Genomic DNA, 23,600 nt, shown 5'->3' on the forward strand with positions numbered 1-23,600 from the left:
GTGCATATTGTTATGTGTTTACTTCTCTACATTGGCTAGAGGTATAGGCGGAGGGTTGAGATCTCACAAACATGTTTAACCCCGCCGCATTTTTGCGCCTGACCCAAGTCAGGAGCCTCTGGCCTTTGTTAGTCTTGTATTATTTTTATTAGCTCACCTGGCCCAAAGTGCCAAGTGAGCTTTTCTCATCACTTTGCGTCCGGCGTCCGGCGTCGTCGTCCGTCGTCGTCGTCCGGCGTTAACTTTTACAAAAATCTTCTCCTCTGAAACTACTGGGCCAAATTAAACCAAACTTGGCCACAATCATCATTGGGGTATTTAGTTTGAAAATTGTGTTCGGTGACCCGGTCAACCAACCAAGATGGCCGCCATGGCTAAAAATAGAACATAGGGGTAAAGTGCAGTTTTTGGCTTATAACTCAAAAACCAAAGCATTTAGAGCAATCCTGACATGGGGTAAAATTGTTTATAAGGTCAAGATCTATCTGCTCAGAAAATTTCAGATGAATCGAACAACCTGTTGTTGGGTTGCTACCCCTAAATTGGTAATTTTAAGGAAATTTTGCTGTTTTTGGTTATTATCTTGAATAATATTATAGATAGAGATAAACTGTAAACAGCAATAATGTTCAGCAAAATAAGATTTACAAGTAAGTCAACATGACCGAAATGGTCAAATGACCCCTTTAGGAGTTATTGCCCTTTATAGTCAATTTTTAACCATTTTTCGTAAATCTTATTAATCTTTTACAAAAATCTTCTCCTCTGAAACTACTGGGCCAAATTTAACCAAACTTGGCCACAATCCTCATTGGGGTATCTAGTTTAAAAATTGTGTCCGTTGACCCGTCAAACCAACCAAGATGGCGACCATGGCTAAAAATAGAACATGGGGTAAAATGCAGTTTTTGGCTTATAACTCAAAAACAAAAGCATTAAGAGCAAAACTGGCATGGGGTTAAATTGTTTATCATGTCAAGATCTATCTGCCCTGAAAATTTCAGACAAATTGATAGTCAATTTTTAACAATTTTCATAAAATTTGTAAATTTTTACTAACACTTTCAACTGAAACTACTGGGCCAATCATTATAGATGGTGATATATGTACGCAGCAAGAATGTTCAGTAAAGTTAGATCTACAAGCACATCACCATCACCAAAACACAATTTTGTCACGAATCCATCTGTGTCCTTTGTTGAATATTCACATATACCAAGGTGAGCGACACAGGCTCTTTAGAGCCTCTAGTTTTAATTTCTTGTGTACAATTTGGAAATAAGTATGGCATTCATTATCACTGAACTAGTATATATTTGTTTAGGGGCCAGCCGGGTGCAGTAATTTCTCGCTACATTGAAGACCTGTTAGTGGCCTTTTACTGTTGTTTTTTCTATGGTCGGGTTGTTGTCTCTTTGACACATTCCCCATTTCCATTCTCAGTTTTAAAGTCCTATCAGCCCTGAATTTTTCAGATGAATCTAACAACCCATTGTTAGGTTGCTGCCACTAAATTGGTTATTTTAAGGAAATTGTGTAGTTTTTGTGTTTTGAAGAAAGTATGACAAAAAACTGCATTTTCAAACACTTATTAATATACATTAAACAAAAAATACAGGTGAGCGATTCAGGCTCTTGAGAGCCTCTTGTTTAGTCTTGTTATTTGTTAGACCATTTCCACTTGCTTGATCTTTTTGGCCCATTATTTTTTATTCTTTGAATGTTAACACCCAATAATTCTAGATCTCTTTTTTTTTTGTCCTTTTATTCTGCACCTTTTGTCTATAATATTGTATTCTGTATACCCAATGTAGACCCTCTTATTTGTGTATATTTTTTAAAACTTCATATAATTGATGTAAACTTTATGTTAAGATTTATATGCAAAATGATAACCAAGCTGTTTTTTAATTTGTAACTTATGGAGATAATTATGTAAATATTCATTTCTTATTTACATTAATTTTTCATTGTTATTGACATATGTATTTTTACACAAATTTGTATACACTTTTTGAAATTAAACTATATAGCTCTTTTGATGTATATTTTGTGAAAATTTGTTGTCAGGTTGTGATTGTTATAATATTTTGAATATTTTTGAATATCTTGTTATATCATCTGCACAATGTATTTTTCTGTGTGCTACTTTATTAAGACTGACACTACTTAGTATAATACTTTTTACCAGTTTGTCAATCCATCTAACCATCATCACAATGATGTGTCCATGTCAACTTCACTGTGGGGTTCTCAAGAAATGTGGATGAATGTGCAAGTTAATCAGAAAAATCTTAAACAGGGGATTACTTTTTAAAGCTGATTGAAAGTTCCCAACATTAAACCTCAAATTAGTTTTATTATCACAAACAAGAGGCTGTCACAACGACCGCAAACCAGATTTATTAACATTTATTTGTGTCCTGCCAATATCACAAGAACCATAGCTGATGAACGGTGAAAGTGAAAATCGTCAATATCAAATTTGACCTCCATTTTGTCATCAGTATCAACATATTAAAATTTGAAAAGCTTAGGTTGAATGGTTCATGGGTAAATGCACGGACACAACTGGAAAAGCCAATTTTCAATCTTTCAAGAACCATAACTCCTGAACGGTAAAAGTCAAAATCGTCATTTTTGAACTTGACCTCCATTTTGTCATCAGTAACTACATATTAAAATTTGGGAAGCTTTGGTTGAACAGTTCATGCGTAAATGCACGGACACGACTGGAAATGCCATTTTTCAATCTTTCAAGAACCATTACTCCTGAACGGTAGAAGTCAAAATCGTCATTATTGAACTTGACCTTCATTTTGTCATCAGTAACAACATATTAAAATTTGGGAAGCTTTGGTTGAACAGTTCATGCGTAAATGCACGGACACGACTGGAAATGCCATTTTTCAACTATTCAAGAACCATAACTCCTGAACTGTAAAAGTCAAAATCGTCATAATTGAATTTGACCTTCATTTTGTTGTCTGTAACAACATATTAAAATTTGAAAAGCTTTGGTTCAACAGTTAATGAGTAAATGCACGGACAACATTTGGTTGCCACCCAGCCGCCCGCCTTATATCCCCAAATCAATAACCGACCATTTTTGTCACAAAAATCCGGTTAAAAATATAAAATAGAGATTTAATTTTAAAATGACTCATTTGAATTGATATCCCATATAAATTCTTATCTTCAGGAAAGCATCTGCCACTTTTTATTATAATCTCTTCTTTTTGTGTAGCTTGCGATGGTTTTTATTCATCAGCTTCATGTATGAGTCCTTTTGCTGTAAAGTTTATTGAAAGTTTCCACTCATGAAACCTCAGATACAATGTAAGTTTGTTAATGAGAATATATGAAATTGTGAAACATTTTTTTTTGGAGAATGGGAATGTAAATAAAAAACCCATATAAGTTCTATCCAACTTGAGTCCTTTTGCTTTATGTTTGTGAATAATAAGGTCAACTCAAAGTAAGTGTTGCCTCGTTTTTATTTGATAATATACACAGCAATAATCTGTAGTTTAACTTATATATAAGTCTTAAAATTTGGCTACAGTTGATTTATTTCATTTTGTGGCCAATATCACAGCAAAACTGCTCACAGATACATTAAAGTTTAATTTTTAGTTTTTAGTTTATAACCTGAATTACATTCTTTTCCAAAACTAAAAATGAAGACTTTTCATCCATTGTAATTTTTCAAAGATATAAAAAAATAAATGATGTTTCTTTATATATTATGTAGTTATAACAATTGGTGAAAAATGCTTCTCACAGTGATGTCACATAAAGCAATTATTTAATGTGATCTCAGTTTTGTTTAAAGTTAGGTAAAGTTAGATAAACTTGTATGGTTTATATTTTTGAATATGAAATGAATTTCACACATATTTTTAATATACAAAAGGGGAGATAATTAAATGGACTTATTTTTATCTGCCCTTTGTCTTTATGCAAAATCAGAATCTCTAGTCTTTCTTCAGCATAATTATAGTTGGTGCTTATTATACAATTTATACATGGATTTTTAGTCTGTATGTTATTTTAGCCAATTAAAGGAGAATTTAAAAAATATTGGTTTCTTATTCATTGATTATTACTATATGAAATAACAAATATGATGTTTTTTCATGTCATTTCAAAATTGAAGTCCACTTACAGTCTAAAAGAAATATGGTTGAGCAGTTGTTTCATTGATGTCTATCCAGTACATCTCCTTATTTTACAGGAAAAGTTGGGCACATTGATAAAATCACACAATATCTGTTTATCCCTAGAATTCATTTTTTTGGTACAAATTATCTGGAGTTGTCTCCCATTTGCTCATATTTTTTATTTTTATTTTCAAAAACTTGAATGGTTTTTAAATATAATATTCAACAAGAATATATTGAGTCATTATAAATGAGTTATGAAAAAATATCTTTAAAAAACACATTCATAAGCGAACTTCACAGCCTCTGGTGACATCTACAGTAGCCATTGTAAACATTGCACTGCAATCTCCACAATGATTGACCCTGAAATGAAAACCAAAACCTTTACTATTGAATTAATATATAACTATTCTATTTCTGATACCAATAATGATCTGCATTCTATGTTTAAAAAACCAAAAAAGCACAGCAAGATTAGTTTCACAATTAAAAAAGAAAAGCTGCATTTGTAATTTTGAAAGCATTAATTGTATGGGAAATTTCCTGAAATTGAACAATTAATCTCTCATCTGTGCCCATTATTCCATTATCTCAATAAAAAATAAACTCAACAATTACTCATTATACTGTATTTTGTATCCATTGAAACAATTCTAAAATATCCCACAATACAATTGAAAAATAGCTCCATACAATCAAGAATTGAATTTTCCCTACATTCCACATTTTGAAACTGTAAATAATGGCAACAGTAGTATACTGCTGTTCAAAATTCATAAATCTATGGACAAAAAAACAAAATTGGGGTAACAAACTTAAACTGAGGGAAACGCATTATATATAAGAGGAGAACAACGACACAAGGCTTTTTTTCTAGCTGTTTGCAAAATGTCAAGATAAAATCTTCAACCAATGCATGGCATTTTTTTATTTTGGGATATAAACTGAAAAATTAACAACAATCCTTTAGATTCTAAAAGTATCACATCAGCAAAGATATTGTATAGGTGTAAAAATAGGTCAAACTTCCTTAAACAAAATCATGTATGTCCACTTACTCACAAACTGCTACAGGAAAGTTTGTGCACGTTCTACCGTTGCATGGATCATGCCAGCATTGAACTCTTGGTTGATCTGGTGGACATGTTTCCTCTACTCTAGTGTTACCATGGTTACTGGGAGGAGCAGTTGGGAAATTGTTGTATTGTGGAATACCTGAAAGAGGAAGAAAAAATACTTCTGGTTTAAAAATACCATTGAAATTGTTTAATCCTTCAAGTGTTTCCTCTACAAGATTGAATGCATGCCTCTTGTTTGTAAATGATGGACATGTGTTCTATCTTGATTTCTCATGGTTTTATAGGCTCTAAATGTTCTGTAGTGTATGTAAAGCTCTAAATATTCTGTAGTGTATGCTAAGCTCTTAATATTCTGTAGTGTATGTTAGGCTCTAAATGTTCTGTAGTGTATGTTAAGCTCTAAACGTTCTGTAGTGTATGCTAAGCTCTTAATGTTCTGTAATGTATGTTAGGCTCTAAATGTTTTGTATTAGGCTCTAAATGTTCTGTAGTGCATGTTAAGCTCTGAATGTTCTGTAGTGTATGTTAGGCTCTAAATGTTCTGTAGTGTAGGTCAAGCTTTGAATGTTCTGTAGTGTATGTTAAGCTCTGAATGTTTTGTATTAGGCTCTAAATGTTCTGCAGTGTATGTTAAGCTCTAAATGTTCTGTAGTGTATGTTAAGCTCTAAATGATCTGTAGTGTATGTTAAGCTCTAAATATTCGGTAGTGTATGTTAAGCTCTGAATGTTTTGTATTAGGCTCTAAATGTTCTGCAGTGTATGTTAAGCTCTAAACGTTCTGCAGTGTACTTTAAGCTCTAAATGTTCTGTAGTGTATGTTAAGCTCTAACAGTTCTGCAGTGTACGTTAAGCTCCAAATGTTCTGTAGTGTATGTTAAGCTCTAAATGTTCTGTAGTGTATGTTAAACTCTAAATGTTCTGCAGTGTATGTTAAGCTCTATATGTTCTGTAGTGTATGTTAAACTCTAAATGTTCTGCAGTGTACGTTAAGCTCTAAATGTTCTGTTGTGTATGTTAAGCTCTAAATGTTCTGAGGTGTATGTTATGCTCTAAATGTTCTGTAGTGCATGTTAAGCTCTAAATGTTCTGTAGTGTATGTTAGGCTCTAAATGTTCTGTAGTGTATGTTAGGCTCTAAATGTTCTGCAGTGTATGTTAGGCTCTAAATGTTCTGTAGTGTATGTTAGGCTCTAAATGTTATGTAGTGTATGTTTAGCTCTGAAAGTTCTGTAGTGTATGTTTAGCTCTAAATGTTCTGTAGTGTATGTTAAGCTCTAAATGTTTTGTATTAGGCTCTAAATGTTCTGCAGTGTATGTTAAGCTCTAAATGTTCTGTAGTGTATGTTAAGCTCTAAATGTTCTGTAGTGTATGATAAGCTCTAAATGTTCTGTAGTGTATGTTTATCTCTAAATGTTCTGTAGTGTATGTTAGGCTCTAAATATTCTACAGTGTATGTCAAGCTCTAAATGTTTTTAAGCTCTAAATGTTCTACAGTGTATGTCAAGCTCTAAATATTCTGCAGTGTATGTCAGGCTCTAATTGTTCTGTAGTGTATGTCAAGCTCTAAATGTTCTGTAGTGTTTGTTAGGCTCTAAATGTTCTGTAGTGTATGTTAAGCTCTAAATGTTCTGTAGTGTATGTTAAGCTCTAAATATTCTGTAGTGTATTTTAAGCTCTAAATGTTTTGTATTAAGCTCTAAATGTTCTGTAGTGTATGTTAAGCTCTTAATGTTCCACAGTGTATGAAAGCCTTTAAACGTTCTGTAGTGTATGTTAAGCTCTTAATGTTCTGTAGTGTATGTTAAGCTCTAAATGTTTTGTATTAGGCTCTTAATGTTCTGAAGTGTATGTCAAGCTTTAAATGTTCTGTAGTGTATTTTAGGCTCTAAATGTTCTGCAGTGTATGTTAAGCTCTAAATGTTCTGTAGAGTATGTTAAGCTCTAAATGTTCTGTAGTTTATGTTACGCTCTAAATGTTCTGTGGTGCATGTTAAGCTCTAGGTGTTCGGTAGTGCATGTTAGGCTCTTAATGTTCTGTAGTGTATATCAAGCTTTAAATGTTCTGTAGTGTATGTTAGGCTTCAAATATTCTGTAGTTTATGTTAGGCTCTAAATGTTCTGTAGTGTATGTTAGGCTCTAAATGTTCTGTAGTGCATGTTAGGCTCTAAATGTTCTGCAGTGTATGTTAGGCTCTAAATTTTCTGCAGTGTATGTCAAGCTCTAAATGTTCTGTAGTGTATGATAAGCTCTAAATGTTCTGTAGTGCATGTTAGGCTCTAAATGTTCTGTAGTGTATGTTAAGCTCCAAATGTTCTGTTGTGTATGTTAAGCTCTAAATGTTCTGTAGTGTATGTTAAGCTCTTAATGTTCTGTAGTGCATGTTAGGCTCTAAATGTTTTGTAGTGCATGTTAGGCTCTAAATGTTCTGTAGTGCATGTTAAGCTCTAAATGTTCTGTAGTGTATGTTAAGCTCTTAATGTTCTGTAGTGTATGTTAAGCTCTAAATATTCTGTAGTGTATGTTAAGCTCTAAATATTCTGTAGTGTTGTTTAGTTCTAAATATTCTGTAGTGTATGTTAAGCTCTAAATGTTGTGCAGTGCATGTTTAGCTCTAAATGTTCTGTAGATCATAATAAGCTTTAAATGTTCTAAAGTGTATGTTAAGCTCTTCACCAAGCTACAAAAAGAGTTACTATCATGTCACAATGAACTCTTAGTAGTATACTGAAAATACGGTACCTTGTTGTGGTTCTAGGAATAAGGGAGGCTGTGTGTGGCTGTCCATGAAATGCTGTTCATGGGCGTGGTCTGGAAACACGTCTGATTTTATATTTACTACTTGATCTTGATATATATTAGTTTGGTGGCTGATATCTGCTTGGACGTTTTGTTGGTTTGGATCTATAAATAATGGCACTTGTTGTTGAAAACCTGGTTGAAGTTCTGGAAACAATTCTTGATATAAGGATAGTTGTTGTTGAGCTTCTTGACGTGTTGGTATAGGTGGGATATGAGGAATTGCATTGTGAGCTAGAGGTTGTCGGTGATGTAGTGTCGTCTGTGTTGGTATAATGGGTGTGTGAGCTGGTTGCTGATGGTGTTGAAGTGTCGTCTGCGTTTGTATATCTGGTACATGAACTGGATGCTGGTGGTGGTGGGTTGTTGTCAGCTTTGGTATAACTGGTGTGTGAGCGGGTGGTTGGTGGTGGTGAGCTGGCGGCTGATAGTGGTGGACTGGTGTCGGCTTTGGTATAGGTATAGCTGGTGGTTCGTGGTGATGTAATGTGGGCTGCCTTGGTATATCTGGTATTTTACACACCGTCCCACCACAGGGGGTAGTACAGCACCATAACCCTGCAAAATATGAGTGAGTTTAGTTTAAACATATTTATGTACAAGTTATAACATGGATTATCCTTTTATCGTCCCCTTCCGACGGACTATCGTCGTTTCCTTAAGACCAGTCCATAACGAGTGAGTTAATAATATATCCTACAAAAACATGAAAAACAAGATACAAGTATTAAAATTGGTGCACATTTTAGAAAAAAAGGGATAGCAACATAAGTAAAAAAAAAATGTCAAAATCAAATGAAATGAAAAATAAGAAACAATGCCTTCGAGAATATATGTTATACGCTTTGAGTATTGCTAAGACTACTAAAGTATATAAAAGTATGCCCTTTATTATTGAATTGGTGAATCTATTTCAATTATCAACAGCCTTAATGTTTGGTTGTATAAAATCGCACTAAATGTTTTATGTATAAAAGGTATGTAAGAAAACAGGAAAGAATTTGTGCATGCATGTAAGGCACACAGAACTGCGTAAAATTATTAGAAGTTGTATAACAAATTTTCGTTGAATTTTTATATTGCCATGAGTGAGAAACGATACAGGACGGTGCTTTGACATTCCCACCAGTAAAACACCACAACACTCAAACTCATACATCGTGTCCACTATTGTTAACTGGAACCATCCAGAAGACACTAGTAATGTGCGCGCAACAATTGTGGAGAGCTTTAAATCTGCTCTCACGAAACGTCAGTAAATCAACGGCGCCTTCACCCCCGTTGTAAAAAAGCCAGAATTGGTAACTACGACGTACCCATACAGATCAGATACAGATTAGCAACACGATGGGTGGTGATAGTGCCAGCAGGATTTGCCTTCTCTTTCGGAGCACCTGCTTTCACCTGGTATCCTGGATGGATTTCTGTTGCTTAACACTGGTAAGTGTTTTCTGTTTTATTGTTAGTCTTCTTGTCGTTTTCTTTTCGTTTATAGTCACGGTATTGTAGGGTATTCTCCAATGTTGCCTTTTATTATCAACTTGGTACCATATGCCTTTTTTTGTCGTTTTTTTCTTCCAGACTATAACATTTTTGTTAAATATTCACTTGCAGTTCAACATCACAGGCACTTGGTAATGTTAAAAAAATATACTAGTAATTACATGTATTATACTTAGTAATTATCTTTTAAAGATAAACATAACTGTCAGCATGTCCTTACTATGATTGTAATATACAAAATTTCATAAAATAAATTCACGAGATTGTCCATTAATCTAGCTACAGTCAAATTAACGACTCTCATCCATCTTTACTGTTTTCATTTTAATTCATAATGACATTTAGCTATTTTCCTAGAATTGAGATATCTAGCTAATATATTTCATAAGGAGAGAAATCTAACTTTATTACTAATTTGAAAAAAATATATATTTTTCTTCGTGGGGAGAGATCTGGCCATTTTTTTTTATCCATGGAGAAATCTAACTATATTCCTTCTTTGAGAAATTTTGCTAGTTTTCTTCATAGAGAGCAATATGGCTATTTCCTTAATGGAGACATATTCTAGTGGCTGTTTGTCTGCAGGCAGATAAACCAAGCTAATTATTTTAAGGGTATATCTTATTTCAAAGTGTCCACAAACCTGAACTGCAATGACTACTCAAGCCACACGTTTGTCCACAAGGTCCATGTTCTCCTGGGTATGGCGCAGGACATTCTGAAAAAAGAGGCACACGTGTCATTGAACCACTCGGATGAAAAAACTTTTAACAAGAATCGTCACGATATCTCAGTAGCATGGGTTCGAATCCCTGCGAGGGAAGAACAAAAAATTGGCGAAAGCAAATTTACAGATCGAACATTGTTGGTTTGATGTTTAGACGAGATGTATATAGATATCAACCCTACAATGTTAGATCTGGAAATTTGCTTTCACAAATTGTTTGTACTTCCCTCGCCGGGATTCGAACCCATGCTACTGAGATATCCGCGTGACACCAAAATCGCATGCACTGTAGTCGTCCCGCTAGACCACACGACCTCCTGGGCTTCAAAATAAAGCTTTCGGTGGCCGTGTGTTTCCTTTCCTCGTCAGTTTTAATCTAGCGGCGTACTACAGTACATGATATATAAAGCATGGAGATGTTATTGTTACAGATCAGCTCAATTATCTATAGTAAAGGACCCTACAAATAAATGCAAGAATACAGTCACAGAAAATAATTATATTTATAAGTACGTCTGAGTCAGTGACAACTCTACAACAGATTTATCCATCGGATAAGAATATATATATATATATAAACAAGTCTAAATTGAAAACTACGTTCAAACCTATGATTGCGTTGGATAAATACCGCAATTTATATACGTGTGCATGTAAAACAAATTTCATTGTAGAAGGGTCTAAATACAGCACAAACAACATTTTCTAAAAGACAACAAAAAGTGAAAAAGTATATTTTAACAAAACGCATTTGACTAACAGGTCGAACAACTGATGTTCTTTAACCCTGCTGACTGCCATTGGCGATTGCCAAATAAAATTAGTCACAAGATGTAACAAAATGGATCTTAATATAACTTTAATATTAAACAGAAAACAATTAACTAGTGACCAAAATGTTATGCCACAAACATAAGGTGTCAATATTTTTTTTGTACACCAGATCCGGATTTCGACAATAAATGTCTCTTCAGTGATGTTAGGGATCGAAACGGTATATATGTAGCGAAATCAAATTTGCAGATCTAACATTGTTGGGCTGATGTTTAGACAAATTGTTTCATACATTTTTAGCATATGCTGGACGAGTAAAATCTCTTATTATATATATAATAGTCTATAGATAAAATTGTGAAACCGTAGCGGGCAATTCTTAAAATTAAATTACACTTCAATTCCATTCAATTCAATATGTTATTGGCAAATATACAGTTTGTGACATGTAACAAAAACAAAAACAAATGAAAACAATAACTAAATTAAGTAACTGAATAAATATACAAAACAGAATGTTTCGAGATAAATAAAAAAATTCATTTCCGTTTGTTTAAAGTCTTCACAAACTATTGCAACATTGTCGTTGAGAGTACAGTTATGCATGCAGATATCGATGTTGCGTTTTATTGGAAAATAAAACATCGCTGTAAAACATCACGTGACTAGTCTTCTGCAAATCAAAATGACGAAAACTTGATCTACATGAAGCATATTTTTATATATTTTATATTATTGAATTGAAATAAAATTATTATAAAATAAGAAAATCGGAAATTCTGAACATATATTGTCAATATCTTCATCTCGAATACAAATATTGAAATTGAATTTAAATTAAAACTACTGAGACTTACTTGTGTATGCAAAATGTACAGTGCACACCAGTAGCAGGTAAACAAGTGTATTTTTCATAATTTCCCGTGTGATTTTGTCATTCTTGTTTAATTTATATTCAGAATACAATGTAAAACAATATGCAAAAGTAACATGTCTTTTTCGGCATTAATTAATTTTGATAAGTGTAATTACTTCACTTTACTAGGAGGCTCCATGAGGTACGTTTGGATAAGTTTTCAATCTTACATCTTCCTGATATATAAAGAAAGTAAAATGAGGAGTACTAGACAATGAGACTGCACACGAAAAATCATATATTGTTGTCTTTTTAACAACTGAAAACAGTCTTACAATATTTTAGGCTTTATATCGCCGGAAGTCTTTTAGAGATTTTTGAATTAATTAAACAAAAACAAGTAACGATCTGAATTAGACATTAAATTATCCAAATAATAAAATAATTATGAAACGACACACAAATCAACCACAGATGGTTCCGGTATTGAGACAGGCACCAAACGACATGGATGGTTAGATCATGTACTTAATAAATATGAATTGAAAATGTATATATATATATCAACTGCCTTGATTAAGTTGGTTAAGAGGCTCCAATGGGTGCATTCTTAAGAGCTTCTGATAGAATGATAGACCATTATGACAACTAGCCTCCATGTTTGATACAGTGAATGGAAAAGGATTCTTTAACTTTTGGGGTGGGGTGCATTAAAACAAAAAGTGTATCGAAAATCATAATTCACTCTAGTTCGAAGAAACATAAATATGAACACAAATGATTACCAAATAAATTGCACGCGTTTGAAACGCTATCCTGGATTTACTTTCAAAGCCTAATTTTTAAAGCCAAGAAATATATGAATGGAAAGAGCTTTATGACCAGGAAAGACCTAAAAACATTAGCCTATTTTATCTTAGGTCAACTTGCCTGATGGAGAGAATAACATGATCTTGAGCAAATAAGCTAGGTTTTTTAAAGAGATGAAACAAAGAAAAAAAACATCTTGATGTAAATATGAGGTTTAACTATATGATAGAATTTTTAAATTAAAAATGAGATATTGCCTCATATAAAATTCTTTCAGAATATCAATAGAAAGGAGGAACCGTTAGTTTTTTTTTATGTTATAACATGAAACAGAACATATTTTTATTCCTTTTTAAATTATACCTTTTCCGAGTTACCTCCCCTGAAAACACAAAGATAAAAAAAAATCAAGCAAAACTATTCTTCTTTTGAAAAAAAAGTTATAAGTGATTATACCATAAGATCAATGAAATTTGTTATTATACTTTTGTAGCCATCACTTTCACTGAGCTGATGATATACTCAGCTTCTCATGTCACAGTGGGTTAACAGAGTAAATTGAATCACCAAACACGGTTATCAAATGTCTTATAGTATCGCATTGTATTACATGTAAGTTATAATATATTTATTACTAGACTTAGCATATAAGGTATATTTATTTAGCTGTTGCAGAGGTGGTAAGGAAATCCCGGCGTCCTTATGTAGATTCATATAAAGATAAATGAATAGAAGTGTTACAAGTATACCACCACATAATTTTACGGACCGTGTGAGGGCTGTATAGCCATTCATTGTTGTTAAACGCATCAATCACCACATTTTTTATGGTGGTGGTGGTGGTGGTGGTGGTGTTTATGGTTTTCCGTTATTGCTGGGTTTTTTTTTGTTATCAGGAAAGGATTGTGGGTGGTGTATTGGTCCGTCTAACATTTAATCATTATCTACAAATATCGAATAGTACACCACGTAGTATGAGTATATGTAGATAAACAAGTATATGATTTATATCATTACAAATGACTGTTCCGACAGCGATTGACAGTTTTTAATTGTCCCTCCATACATTTTAATGTTAGATACACCGGAAACTTACTAATGACATACTTAAGTGTTTACTATAAAAATATACATTTTTATTTTGTTTACCAAGTTTATAGTAAACACACACACAAATAAATAAAATAGGGAATGGAAACGCTGAAGGCCACCAATGGGTCTTCAACGCAGCGAGAAATTCACGCACCCGGAGATTAGCCTCCACTAGACCCTCAATAAAAAATTGTAATAGTACTAGTTCAGTGAAAATACTAAACTCCAAAACATCTAAATGAACTAAAATTTAAAAAAAACCACGTACAAGACTAACAAAGGTCAGAGTTTCCTGATTTGAGACTGGCGCAAAAATGTCGCCGGGTTAAACATATCATATATTTAGGTTGCTTTTAATTTACTGATAACAAAATCAATATTAACACCAATTAAACAATATTCAAATATCTAAATCCAGTGTTGAATAATGTAACATCGCCATCTAAAAAAAGGAAAATTAACAATAGGGAACGATAAATCGTCCCTTTTGTCGTTAATTTTTGTGGGTGTAGTTTCCGACATGTAACTGAAATATCTAAATCTAAAAATTAGGGGTCCGTTGGCTTGTTTTCGAGATATAAGCCATTGAAAATTTAACAGGAAATATATCTCTCTAGATTTTTCATACGATAAACATTGTCATCATTTGTCTTTCAAAAACATTGGAAAAATAACAAATAGTTTTATAAGATTTTCAAATTTGACTTATAAAACTATTTGTAATAAAATTATGAAAAGAAAAATAGGGCTTAATAGGCAAAATTTTTTATGGGCACTAAAATGGATAAAACCAGAGGAATTCGAATATCTGACAAAAGTTCAAAAACAAGAGGAGCGAACACTAAGTGTTGTTGAAAACATCATTTAGATATAATTGAGACGGATCTTTACCTGTCGATAAAATATGTTGCCAAAACGTTCATAAATATAATCATCCCTGTGTATACGTCCGCTAACCCAATTGTTTTCAATATAATTAATTTGAGAGAAAATAAATGAGATATTACTAAAGAATGTTACTAAAAATCAATTTCTATCAAATGCTTGTTAAAAAGAGAAATATTAAAAAGAATACGATTTCAGCACTTAAAAGTATCACAGTTAACAATATGGATTCCGAATAAAGCTAGCCACTTAAAAAAAGGGACAAAAGATACCAGAGGGAAAGTCAAACTCATAGATTGAAAGGTGTACGATACAGAAAGTATGCATATTTTATCAAAATCATGCTAAGGGAACCACTGAAAATTCACCTTTTTGAACTTTGAGGATCCATACACGCCAACCGTATTTCCTGTATTAACTTGATTACTTTTGTTTAACTTTAAGAATACACAGACTTGGCTTTCAATCTAACCTGTATTATATTTACATCTTTTATACAATGATAATTAATCAGCTTTTGCCTCACAAAAGACCGGTGATAAACGTTGCACCTATAATTGTCACCTAATGGTCAGCAGGTGTAACCCGACATACAAAATGTGTATTAGATTAATAGTAAAATATATCAATTTATCATAATTAATAAAACAATCAATGTCATCTTTTAATCCGACCTGTCAGGTGTTTTTGTCGTACCTTCGTTCATAGATTTATGATTGATCATTTTATGTGTTGGTGTTTGGTCGTATCTTCATTGTAGCGAGAAAGATAACAGGGTAGACACAACATCCTTGTTTGACCCCAACACAAATATGGAATTGTCTGTTAAAACGATCAATATAAACTTTTAAATGAAAAAAAGATGGAGATTAAAACTTTAAAATGTGCTTCGTTCTATGTAATAATTATCTCTGTAATTGGGGGAATATATTGCAGACATTTTGACCGGATGAGAACGGTAAGACTACTGGTATTTATCTCTTTAAAGAAAAATGAATTAAATTTAATTACGTGTGGTTAAATCTGGTTTATGGTTTAACCACAAATCGTCATGATATATACGAAAATAAGGTAATGGATGAGTTGCTAAATCCAAATTTGTCAAAGGCATACTTGAGGTGCATTAAAATAACAATATTAGCTAAAACATTAAAATTTTAAAGAAAATGGCAGCAAACACATAATTCTAAAATAAACTGACAACGCTGGACCCTACCAAAAACTGTGGGTGGTTAATTTATACTCAAAATCTCCTTTTGATCATTTTTATATCATCTTTGAGTATTAGTAAGATCAAATTTGTAATTTCAGAGGCAAAATAACGCAAGAAGGCAAAATTTGGCGGATACAGTATTAAGGAACAGTTTAACATACGAAGCCATCATCTTAGAACTTCTGAAAAGGAGGCTTGGGATAACAAGACAGCAGTCGATGGTTACAAATCCAGTCACTGTCAGTTTACCAGACAATTTCATTCAAGACAATGTACAGACAAATAGAAATAAACATTCGCATCTTCAGACGTCTTGGAATACTCGACCACCTGCACACAGAACCAGAACCACTCGACCACCCACGCAGACATTCTGGAATACCCGACAACCCACGCAAACATTCAGGAATACCCAACCACCCACGCAAACATTCAAGAGCACCCGACCACCAACGCAAAGTAACACAATCCAGTCAACAAAGCCTCCACCTCAAACAGCATTAAGAAATTCAAACAATAACCAATTTACTGGTACGCCCATTCAGCTTATGTCGAAATTAAGTCATGTGTCTGGTCAAAGTTCTTCAGTGAGAGCAAACACCGTAGTGCAATCAAAAAATACACAAATATACAATGGCGTCATTTCATTAAGAAAAAACGGGGGATTCGAATTTCAATCTCCGAATGGAGTAAGACTTTCCATTCCAAATAAATCTGGAAAATTAATACTTAGACCAGTTGCCGATGGTGTAGAACTAAATTATGTGACACCTATACCGACCCGACCAACAATGCCATTTGAAGAAGAAGAATTCGAATTTTAATATGTTTCCTCTTTATATTCAATTCAACACATACTTGAAAACCACCCATACACAAGTGGCGCAATTAGATCTCAGACATGTCAGGATTGATACCGGTGCAGTTGTGTATTCATAAGGAAAATTTAATTTAGTCATATATCTTTAGTTTCAATTTTGGCATATTTTTTTCATTACAACTATAAATATAATCAACAAGTTACCTTTTGGTCTATATGAACATTTAGTATATACTAAGTAGAAATACAAATTTCCGCCAACAATAAAGGATCAATTCAGACATCTTTAAAAAAGCAATTCTACGCCCCCTCATAATACAACCAATGGCACTCGTTCGGTATCAGTCTAAATGAAAAAATACCGGTTTAAGTAACTTTTTATAATCAAGTGTATATGTTTGTGTATGTAATTTGTATTTTGTCATGCTATAACCTTTACATATAAATGTATTTGTGCTAATAAATTTTTATATTGTCTAAAGTCTAAGTGATATTAATTTGTACTATCATATAACGTATCACAACTTAACCAAAGACAACAAAGAGCTGACACAGGGTGACACGAGATAGAATATTAGTTGCTCTTTCCTTTGCAGCTCCTGTTAAAAAACAGGCAGTTCAGGATAAATTCAATATAATTTCTATTGTTTTAAGTATATGTTTTTGAAATATTTTTTTCTTTCGGTGTTTGGATTCTAAATAATTTTATTATGTTGAAACGGTTCTTGGTGTATTAAAATCATTTGGCGGATATGGAATAAACTACAAAAATGTATATAAGAGTAAACGTCTTTTTATAAAACAAAAAAAGAAGATGTGGTATGATTGCCAATGAAACAGCTCTCCACAAGCGACCAATTGACAATTGTCATCGTACGGCATTCATCAATGAGCAAAGCCTATACCACATAGTCAGCTATAAAAGGCCCTGAAATGACAAATGTAAAACAATTTAAACGAGAAACCAATGCTCGTAACTTTATTAAAAAAACAAGAGACGATAAACGCTTATGAAAATTTTCTGTTTACAAAACTTTGAGTTTTTTCGAAAAACTAAGGATTTTCTTACCCCAGGAGTAGATTACCTTAGCCGTATTTGGCACAACTTTTTGGAATTTTGGGTCCTAAATGCTCCTCAATTTTGTATTTGTTTTGGCTTTTTAACTATTTTGATCTGGGCGTCACTGATGAGTCTTATGTAGACGAAACGCGTCTGGCGTATAAAATTATAATCCTGGTACTTTTGATAACTATTATGAACCACATCAACAAACGACAACTACTGAACATCAGATTCCTGACTTAGAACAGGTGCAAATAATTGCAGCGGGTTTAAAAGTTAAAATGGTAACACACATGCACCTTTATCTGAAACAATAGTGTAACATCATAACATAGGAAGACACGCTATAAAAATCAATTGAAATGGCTTAACTCAATCAAAAGACATATTATTAAGTCTATGTCGTTCTGTTATAATATGATCGACATTTTTCTTCTTTTGCAGATCATATTTATGAATTCAACATATTCAAGACCTATTTTGGAGGAAACACACTGAAAGGACTATTAAACGAGCTATTTAAAAAGTGAAATTTCATGACGTCAAAACAGTTACAATAAAAACTGGTCAGATTTGGTCTTCTCTTCTCACTTCGGTTTGTATCACGCACAGTTTATAAGACAACGTTGTATGTTTGTATATAAATAACCGAACGCTATGGAGAACATACATAAGTGTGTGTAAAGTGTATGTACCAGATCTGAAAGTATGCCTGATTGTCATCTGTTATAATAATATCTTTATTGCAAAATTACACCCATGAGGGTCAAGCAATACAATGAAACAATAATTTTATACTATACAATGCAATACAATGAAATACAATGTAATACAATGAAATACAAAATAATACAATACAATATATGGAAAAATATAACATTAGAGTTCAATTATAAATGTATGTAAAAAAAACACCATCATAACCTTGCCTGACACGGGTCTGACTCCCTCAGTTCTAAAGACTGTTTAATGAAGACTCCAATATGACAAACAAGTTCAGGGATGGGGTTTAGAATGTGTTTAAGTTTATTGAATGCATCAAGATGCTGAAATAATGGTACATAGTCTTTTAGATAAACAAAAAGATTAGAACGCAAAAATATGTTAATGTCACAATACAAAAAGAAATGATATTCGTCATCTAGGACTTCACATTTTTTACATAATCTTTGTGCTCTTGGAATGTTTCTGTACCTTCCTAATTCAATGCCAAGGGAATGATCACTTAGTCTAAATTTTGAGAGTAACTGCCTATGTATAAAATTATTGCAATTTAAATATTCCTCAGACTGACAATTATTTTTTAATTTCCCATCAAGACAAAGTTTGGATGAGGAATCCATTTTTGAAAGTTTAATTAAAGTATTTTTTTCATATTCCTCTGAAACACACTTTTTTATATTACATTTTAACATATAACCCTCCCCCTTTTGAAGTTTTCTGTTTATTTTTTTCCGTCTAATTAATCATCTTCGGTATATATAGCTAAGTTTCTAGAGTACGTCATATATAGTTTGCACAAATTGATAATGAAAAATGCTGTCTAATTCTTATAAACATGATTGATAACGAAAATTACTTTTTTTTGTACTTTCCCATACAACTATATCTTATTTACAGGCCAACCAGGGAAATGAATTCTTAAAAAAAACATTTGACCTGACAATTAAGAGTCAATTTCGGATCATGACATGACTTTTTTTTTGAAAGGTCACGTGTTTTGAATGGAGCAGGACATTCTCGGTTTAATTTTAGGTAAACAAATATAGTCTGCTTTGAAATATTTTCTTGGACTACGATAAAATCATCAACATGGCGTATGAATATTAAATAAGACGTTAATAGATTTTCCTATTATTAAGATGATATTATAATGAACAAGACATTTGATATTCGCTTCCTTTTATAGTTTTTTTTCCACATTACTATAATAGTAGGTTAATCATAAAGACACTATTTAAGTTTACAATGATGGACGATCATTTGCTTGACATATATACAGCCATTGTAAAGTTTCTGCGACCTCCAGGTCGTTTGTCACAAACTGTTTATGACAAATAATTAATGATTTTTTTGTAATTCACAGTCAAGTCATCTTAGATTATCATTATTAGAGGCCCCTCATGGGGGATTTCCAAGTAATCACATACTCACAATTGGTTTGCCAATATAATAACATAATCGTTAATAATTTTTTAACACAAGATAATCCAATAATCATCAATACAGTCAAATAATCATGAAATATTAAGTCTGGTAATCAAATAACTCCTATAAAATCGACCAAGACGTAATCACATAATCACTGGGAACTCTGTAGCTGAAATATGCAGTCTTCAGTTTAGCAGGCATTATTACTCTTTAGGTCTTTTTTGTCCTTTTTGCAACTGGATTCTAACGGACACCCTTTCTTATTTAGAAAAAAAAAATTGAGAAAGGAAATGGGGAATGTGTCAAAGAGACAACAACCCGACCATAGAGCAGTCAACATCAAAAAGTCGCCAACAGGTCTTCAATGCAGCGAGAAATTCCAGCACCCGGAAGCGTCCTTTCGCTGGCCCCATAACAAATATATATACAAGTTCAATGATAATGAACGCCATACTAAACTCCAAATTGTACACAAGAGACTAAAAGTTAAAATAATACAAGACTAACAAAGGCCTGAGGGTCCTGACTTGGGACAGGCGCAAAAATGCGGAGGGGTTAAACATGTTTGTGAGATCTCAACCCTCCCCCTATACCTCTAGCCAATGTATATATAAAAGTATCGACCGTAAGTTAGACAACGATATCGATCTTACTATACTTTTAAAAAGTTAAAGATTAAAGGTGATCACACTATAATTGTAATGAAGTAAAAGACCTTCTAAAAGCTGATGTCTCTGCTAACATGCTTCAAATCCGGCATTTAAGTCTTGTTATATACTTCTTTGTCATGTACTTATTTAAAAAAAAATGTATAGCTAATATTTGTATCAGTATATTTCTAAATAAATGTATCTATTCCACAAGACATTTATGATGAATTGTCATCTGATGTAGTTAATTGCTTCATGTGCAGCGACAAATATATCAATCATAATACAAAAGATTGTAACATTTATGTGTTGCAAAACATTGCTTTTGTCAATCTAAAAATCCAGTTAATAGATTTTACAAGGTATGCAATAAGAACTTTTAATTGGTGAAGCTGCTTCATGTCCAGCGACAAATATATCAGTCATAATGTACATGATATATGTACAGTCTGGAGCTGGCATGTCAGTTAACTGCTAGTAGTCTGTTGTTATTTATGTATTTTGTTTATTTTCTTTGGTTACATCTTCTGACATCAGACTCGGACTTCTCTTGAATTGAATTTTAAATGTGCGTATTGTTATGCATTTACTTTCTACATTGGCTAGAGGTAAAGGGGAGGGTTGAGATCTCATAAACATGTTTAACCCCGCCGCGTTTTTGCGCCTGTCCCAAGTCAGGAGCCTCTGGCCTTTGTTAGTCTTGTATTATTTTGATTTTAGTTTCTTGTGTACAATTTGGAAATTAGTATGGCGTTCATTATCACTGAACTAGTATATATTTGTTTAGGGGCCAGCTGAAGGACGCCTCCGCATGCGGGAATTTCTCGCTACATTGAAGACCTGTTGGTGACCTTCTGCTGTTGTTTTTTCTATGGTCGGGTTGTTGTCTCTTTGACACATTCCCCATTTCTATTCTCAATTTTATGTACGTGTTGCAAAACATTGCTTTATTCAAATCGAAATTCCAGTTCATAGATTCTTGTTTATCATGTATTTGCGCAAAGTGGCCATTTTATATGTCAAATATGTCATGTTCGACATGTTTACGACATCAAAGTGACATCACAAGTGAACTTATTGCCCTAAAGTGTCTAGATATCAACCTGTTTATTTAACAGTGAAATAAAAATAATCTTGGAAATCGGCTAGAATAATTTTACTTTTACTTCAATCTAAGGGGCCATATAATGGTTCGTATCATAACTCCTCCATTTATGATCATTTATGAGTCTGAGTAAAAAAATAGGAAGGCTGAGCAACTGGTCAAAAAAGGCAATTTATGTAGTCCTGTCAAAGTCAGAATAAACCAATGAAAAAAAAATGACCGAATAGAGTGAAAAACAAAAAGACAGGACAGAGATTACCAAAAAAAAAATCAAAAACAATTGCAGGACAACAAAATCAAGTACTTATTCCTGGAAATAAAAACAGACAAAGATGTAAATAAAAAATTGTAAAGATTAAATGTACTGATTGTACCATGCACGACATTTAATGAATGCGCTGGCTAAACTGTGATTAAACCTCTTAAAATAAAGCAGTGCTGCTGTTGTTGAAACTCATTACATGCTCTGGTCATTATTTCTAACAAAATGAATGAATTAACATTTAAAAATTGCAATTAAACATGATCGATATATGTCTGAGCAAAAGCTTTGAAGTTATGTTGAGAAAGCTGAAATTACACCCTTAAGTTATTACATGGATATTTGTTCTGTGATAACATAGATGTTCTATGCATGATAGGTAAACTGTTATATCTTTCAAAAGTTTTGTAAACATACAGACAATAATTATATCAAATTCAAATTCAAATTCAAATTCAAATCCAAATATGTATTGCCGTATATAAACTTTAAATATTATAAGTTTGTGACACAAAAAAAAAAGTACACTATAACCATAATTCACATAATTATGTACGTACCTATATATATATATATATATACAATCAATCAATTACAGTAAATGTTCCATTGTCCCCTGTCCCCTGACTTTTTGATGTAGGACCCCAATTTATTTACTTGTGGTGGCTTGAGGTAAAAATCAATTTTTTTTCAACAAATAAATCTTTAACATAAAAGTTTTAACTCCAAATTGTCAACAAAGTTGTTTCTTAGCTTCCCTATTTATAGCAGGGGCAAAATATACAAATGAGACATTGATCGGCGAAAATAAACTGACAAAATTTAACGTCTGGCTAAAAAAAGAAAAAGACAAACAGACAAATAATAGTACAGAAGACACAACATAGAAAACTAAAGACTAAATAACACGAACCCCACCAAAAAACTGGGCAGTGATATCAGGTGCTCCGGAAGAGTAAGCAGATCCTGCTCCCATGTGGCACCCGTCGTGTTGCTTATGTTATTAATGGCAAATCCGGTAAATAGTCTTATTCGGTAGGTCACAGCCGTGAAAGAAAATGGGTTTGTAGTTACTCTATTGCGGATCAGTTCAGATAGAGATACATAATATTATATGTCTCCGGTTCAGACAAAAAATAAATAATTCATTTTAAGTTTATGTAAAAACAAGCTCTAAGCCTAAACTGGCCAAGAACTATAACTAACATGCAGTTACGTCCTTGCTTAGACTTTATTTAAGAACATTAAACAAAATTTATGTTTTGAAGACTATTTAAGAACATCAAACTTTTATTCTTATAGGAAATGATTATTAAATTAATAACAAATTTAAAACTAAGAATTAGTGTCTCACCATAAACTAGATAGAAAAGGGAAGACATATTCTATTACATTTCTAGAGAGCGTGAGAGATTATGCCTTAAATGACATTATAGAAAACGGAAAACATTTTATTTTTAATTAGATTGTATATTATTGTATATGATTTTTTAATATTTATAAATAGGAAAAACATTCCACAACCAGGCTTGCCATAATATATCTTCCATTTGATATTCCCGGGCTTGTTATTCCTATCATTAATTCCGTGATAGAGGCCTGATTGCTGCTCCGTGTCAAGGAAGGTATTAAACCAAGACGGTTC

General features: G+C 32.8%; 2 protein-coding genes across 3 annotated transcripts; one reads left to right on the top strand and one right to left on the bottom strand.

Moving 5' to 3' along the window:
* Window positions 1–3,248: 3,248 nt before the first annotated feature.
* Window positions 3,249–12,084, bottom strand: LOC134719061 (uncharacterized). Its single transcript, XM_063582002.1, has 5 exons — window positions 11,906–12,084; window positions 10,191–10,265; window positions 7,988–8,602; window positions 5,226–5,382; window positions 3,249–4,530 (listed from the first exon to the last, which is right to left on the bottom strand). The coding sequence occupies exons 1-5, from the start codon at window positions 11,961–11,963 to the stop codon at window positions 4,449–4,451; spliced, it is 987 nt and encodes a 328-aa protein (XP_063438072.1). The 5' UTR covers window positions 11,964–12,084; the 3' UTR covers window positions 3,249–4,448.
* A 3,315-nt stretch (window positions 12,085–15,399) lies between these two features.
* On the top strand, window positions 15,400–18,362 carry LOC134719062 (salivary glue protein Sgs-3-like). Of its 2 annotated transcripts, XM_063582004.1 has the most exons (3): window positions 15,400–15,649; window positions 16,003–16,435; window positions 18,232–18,362. In XM_063582004.1, the coding sequence occupies exons 1-3, from the start codon at window positions 15,554–15,556 to the stop codon at window positions 18,315–18,317; spliced, it is 615 nt and encodes a 204-aa protein (XP_063438074.1). In that variant the 5' UTR covers window positions 15,400–15,553; the 3' UTR covers window positions 18,318–18,362. The 2 variants fall into 2 exon arrangements, with proteins under 2 accessions (XP_063438074.1, XP_063438073.1); XM_063582003.1 differs by lacking the exon at window positions 18,232–18,362 and having other exon boundaries at window positions 16,003–17,206.
* The last annotated feature ends 5,238 nt before the right edge of the window (window positions 18,363–23,600 follow it).

The sequence above is a fragment of the Mytilus trossulus genome, chromosome 5 (genome assembly GCF_036588685.1).
Source record: "Mytilus trossulus isolate FHL-02 chromosome 5, PNRI_Mtr1.1.1.hap1, whole genome shotgun sequence".
Taxonomy (NCBI): domain Eukaryota; kingdom Metazoa; phylum Mollusca; class Bivalvia; order Mytilida; family Mytilidae; genus Mytilus; species Mytilus trossulus.

Coding starts and splice junctions, on each gene's coding strand:
- LOC134719061 (XM_063582002.1), bottom strand. CDS start 11,963: ATGAAAAATACACTTGTTTACCTGCTACTGGTGTGCACTGTACATTTT. Junction 8,603..10,190: donor GAGTAGTCATTGCAGTTCAG/GTTTGTGGACAC, acceptor CATATTTTGCAG/GGTTATGGTGCTGTACTACC. Junction 5,383..7,987: donor ATTCCTAGAACCACAACAAG/GTACCGTATTTT, acceptor TTCCTCTTTCAG/GTATTCCACAATACAACAAT.
- LOC134719062 (XM_063582003.1), top strand. CDS start 15,554: ATGGAGATTAAAACTTTAAAATGTGCTTCGTTCTATGTAATAATTATC. Junction 15,650..16,002: donor ATTTTGACCGGATGAGAACG/GTAAGACTACTG, acceptor TTGTAATTTCAG/AGGCAAAATAACGCAAGAAG.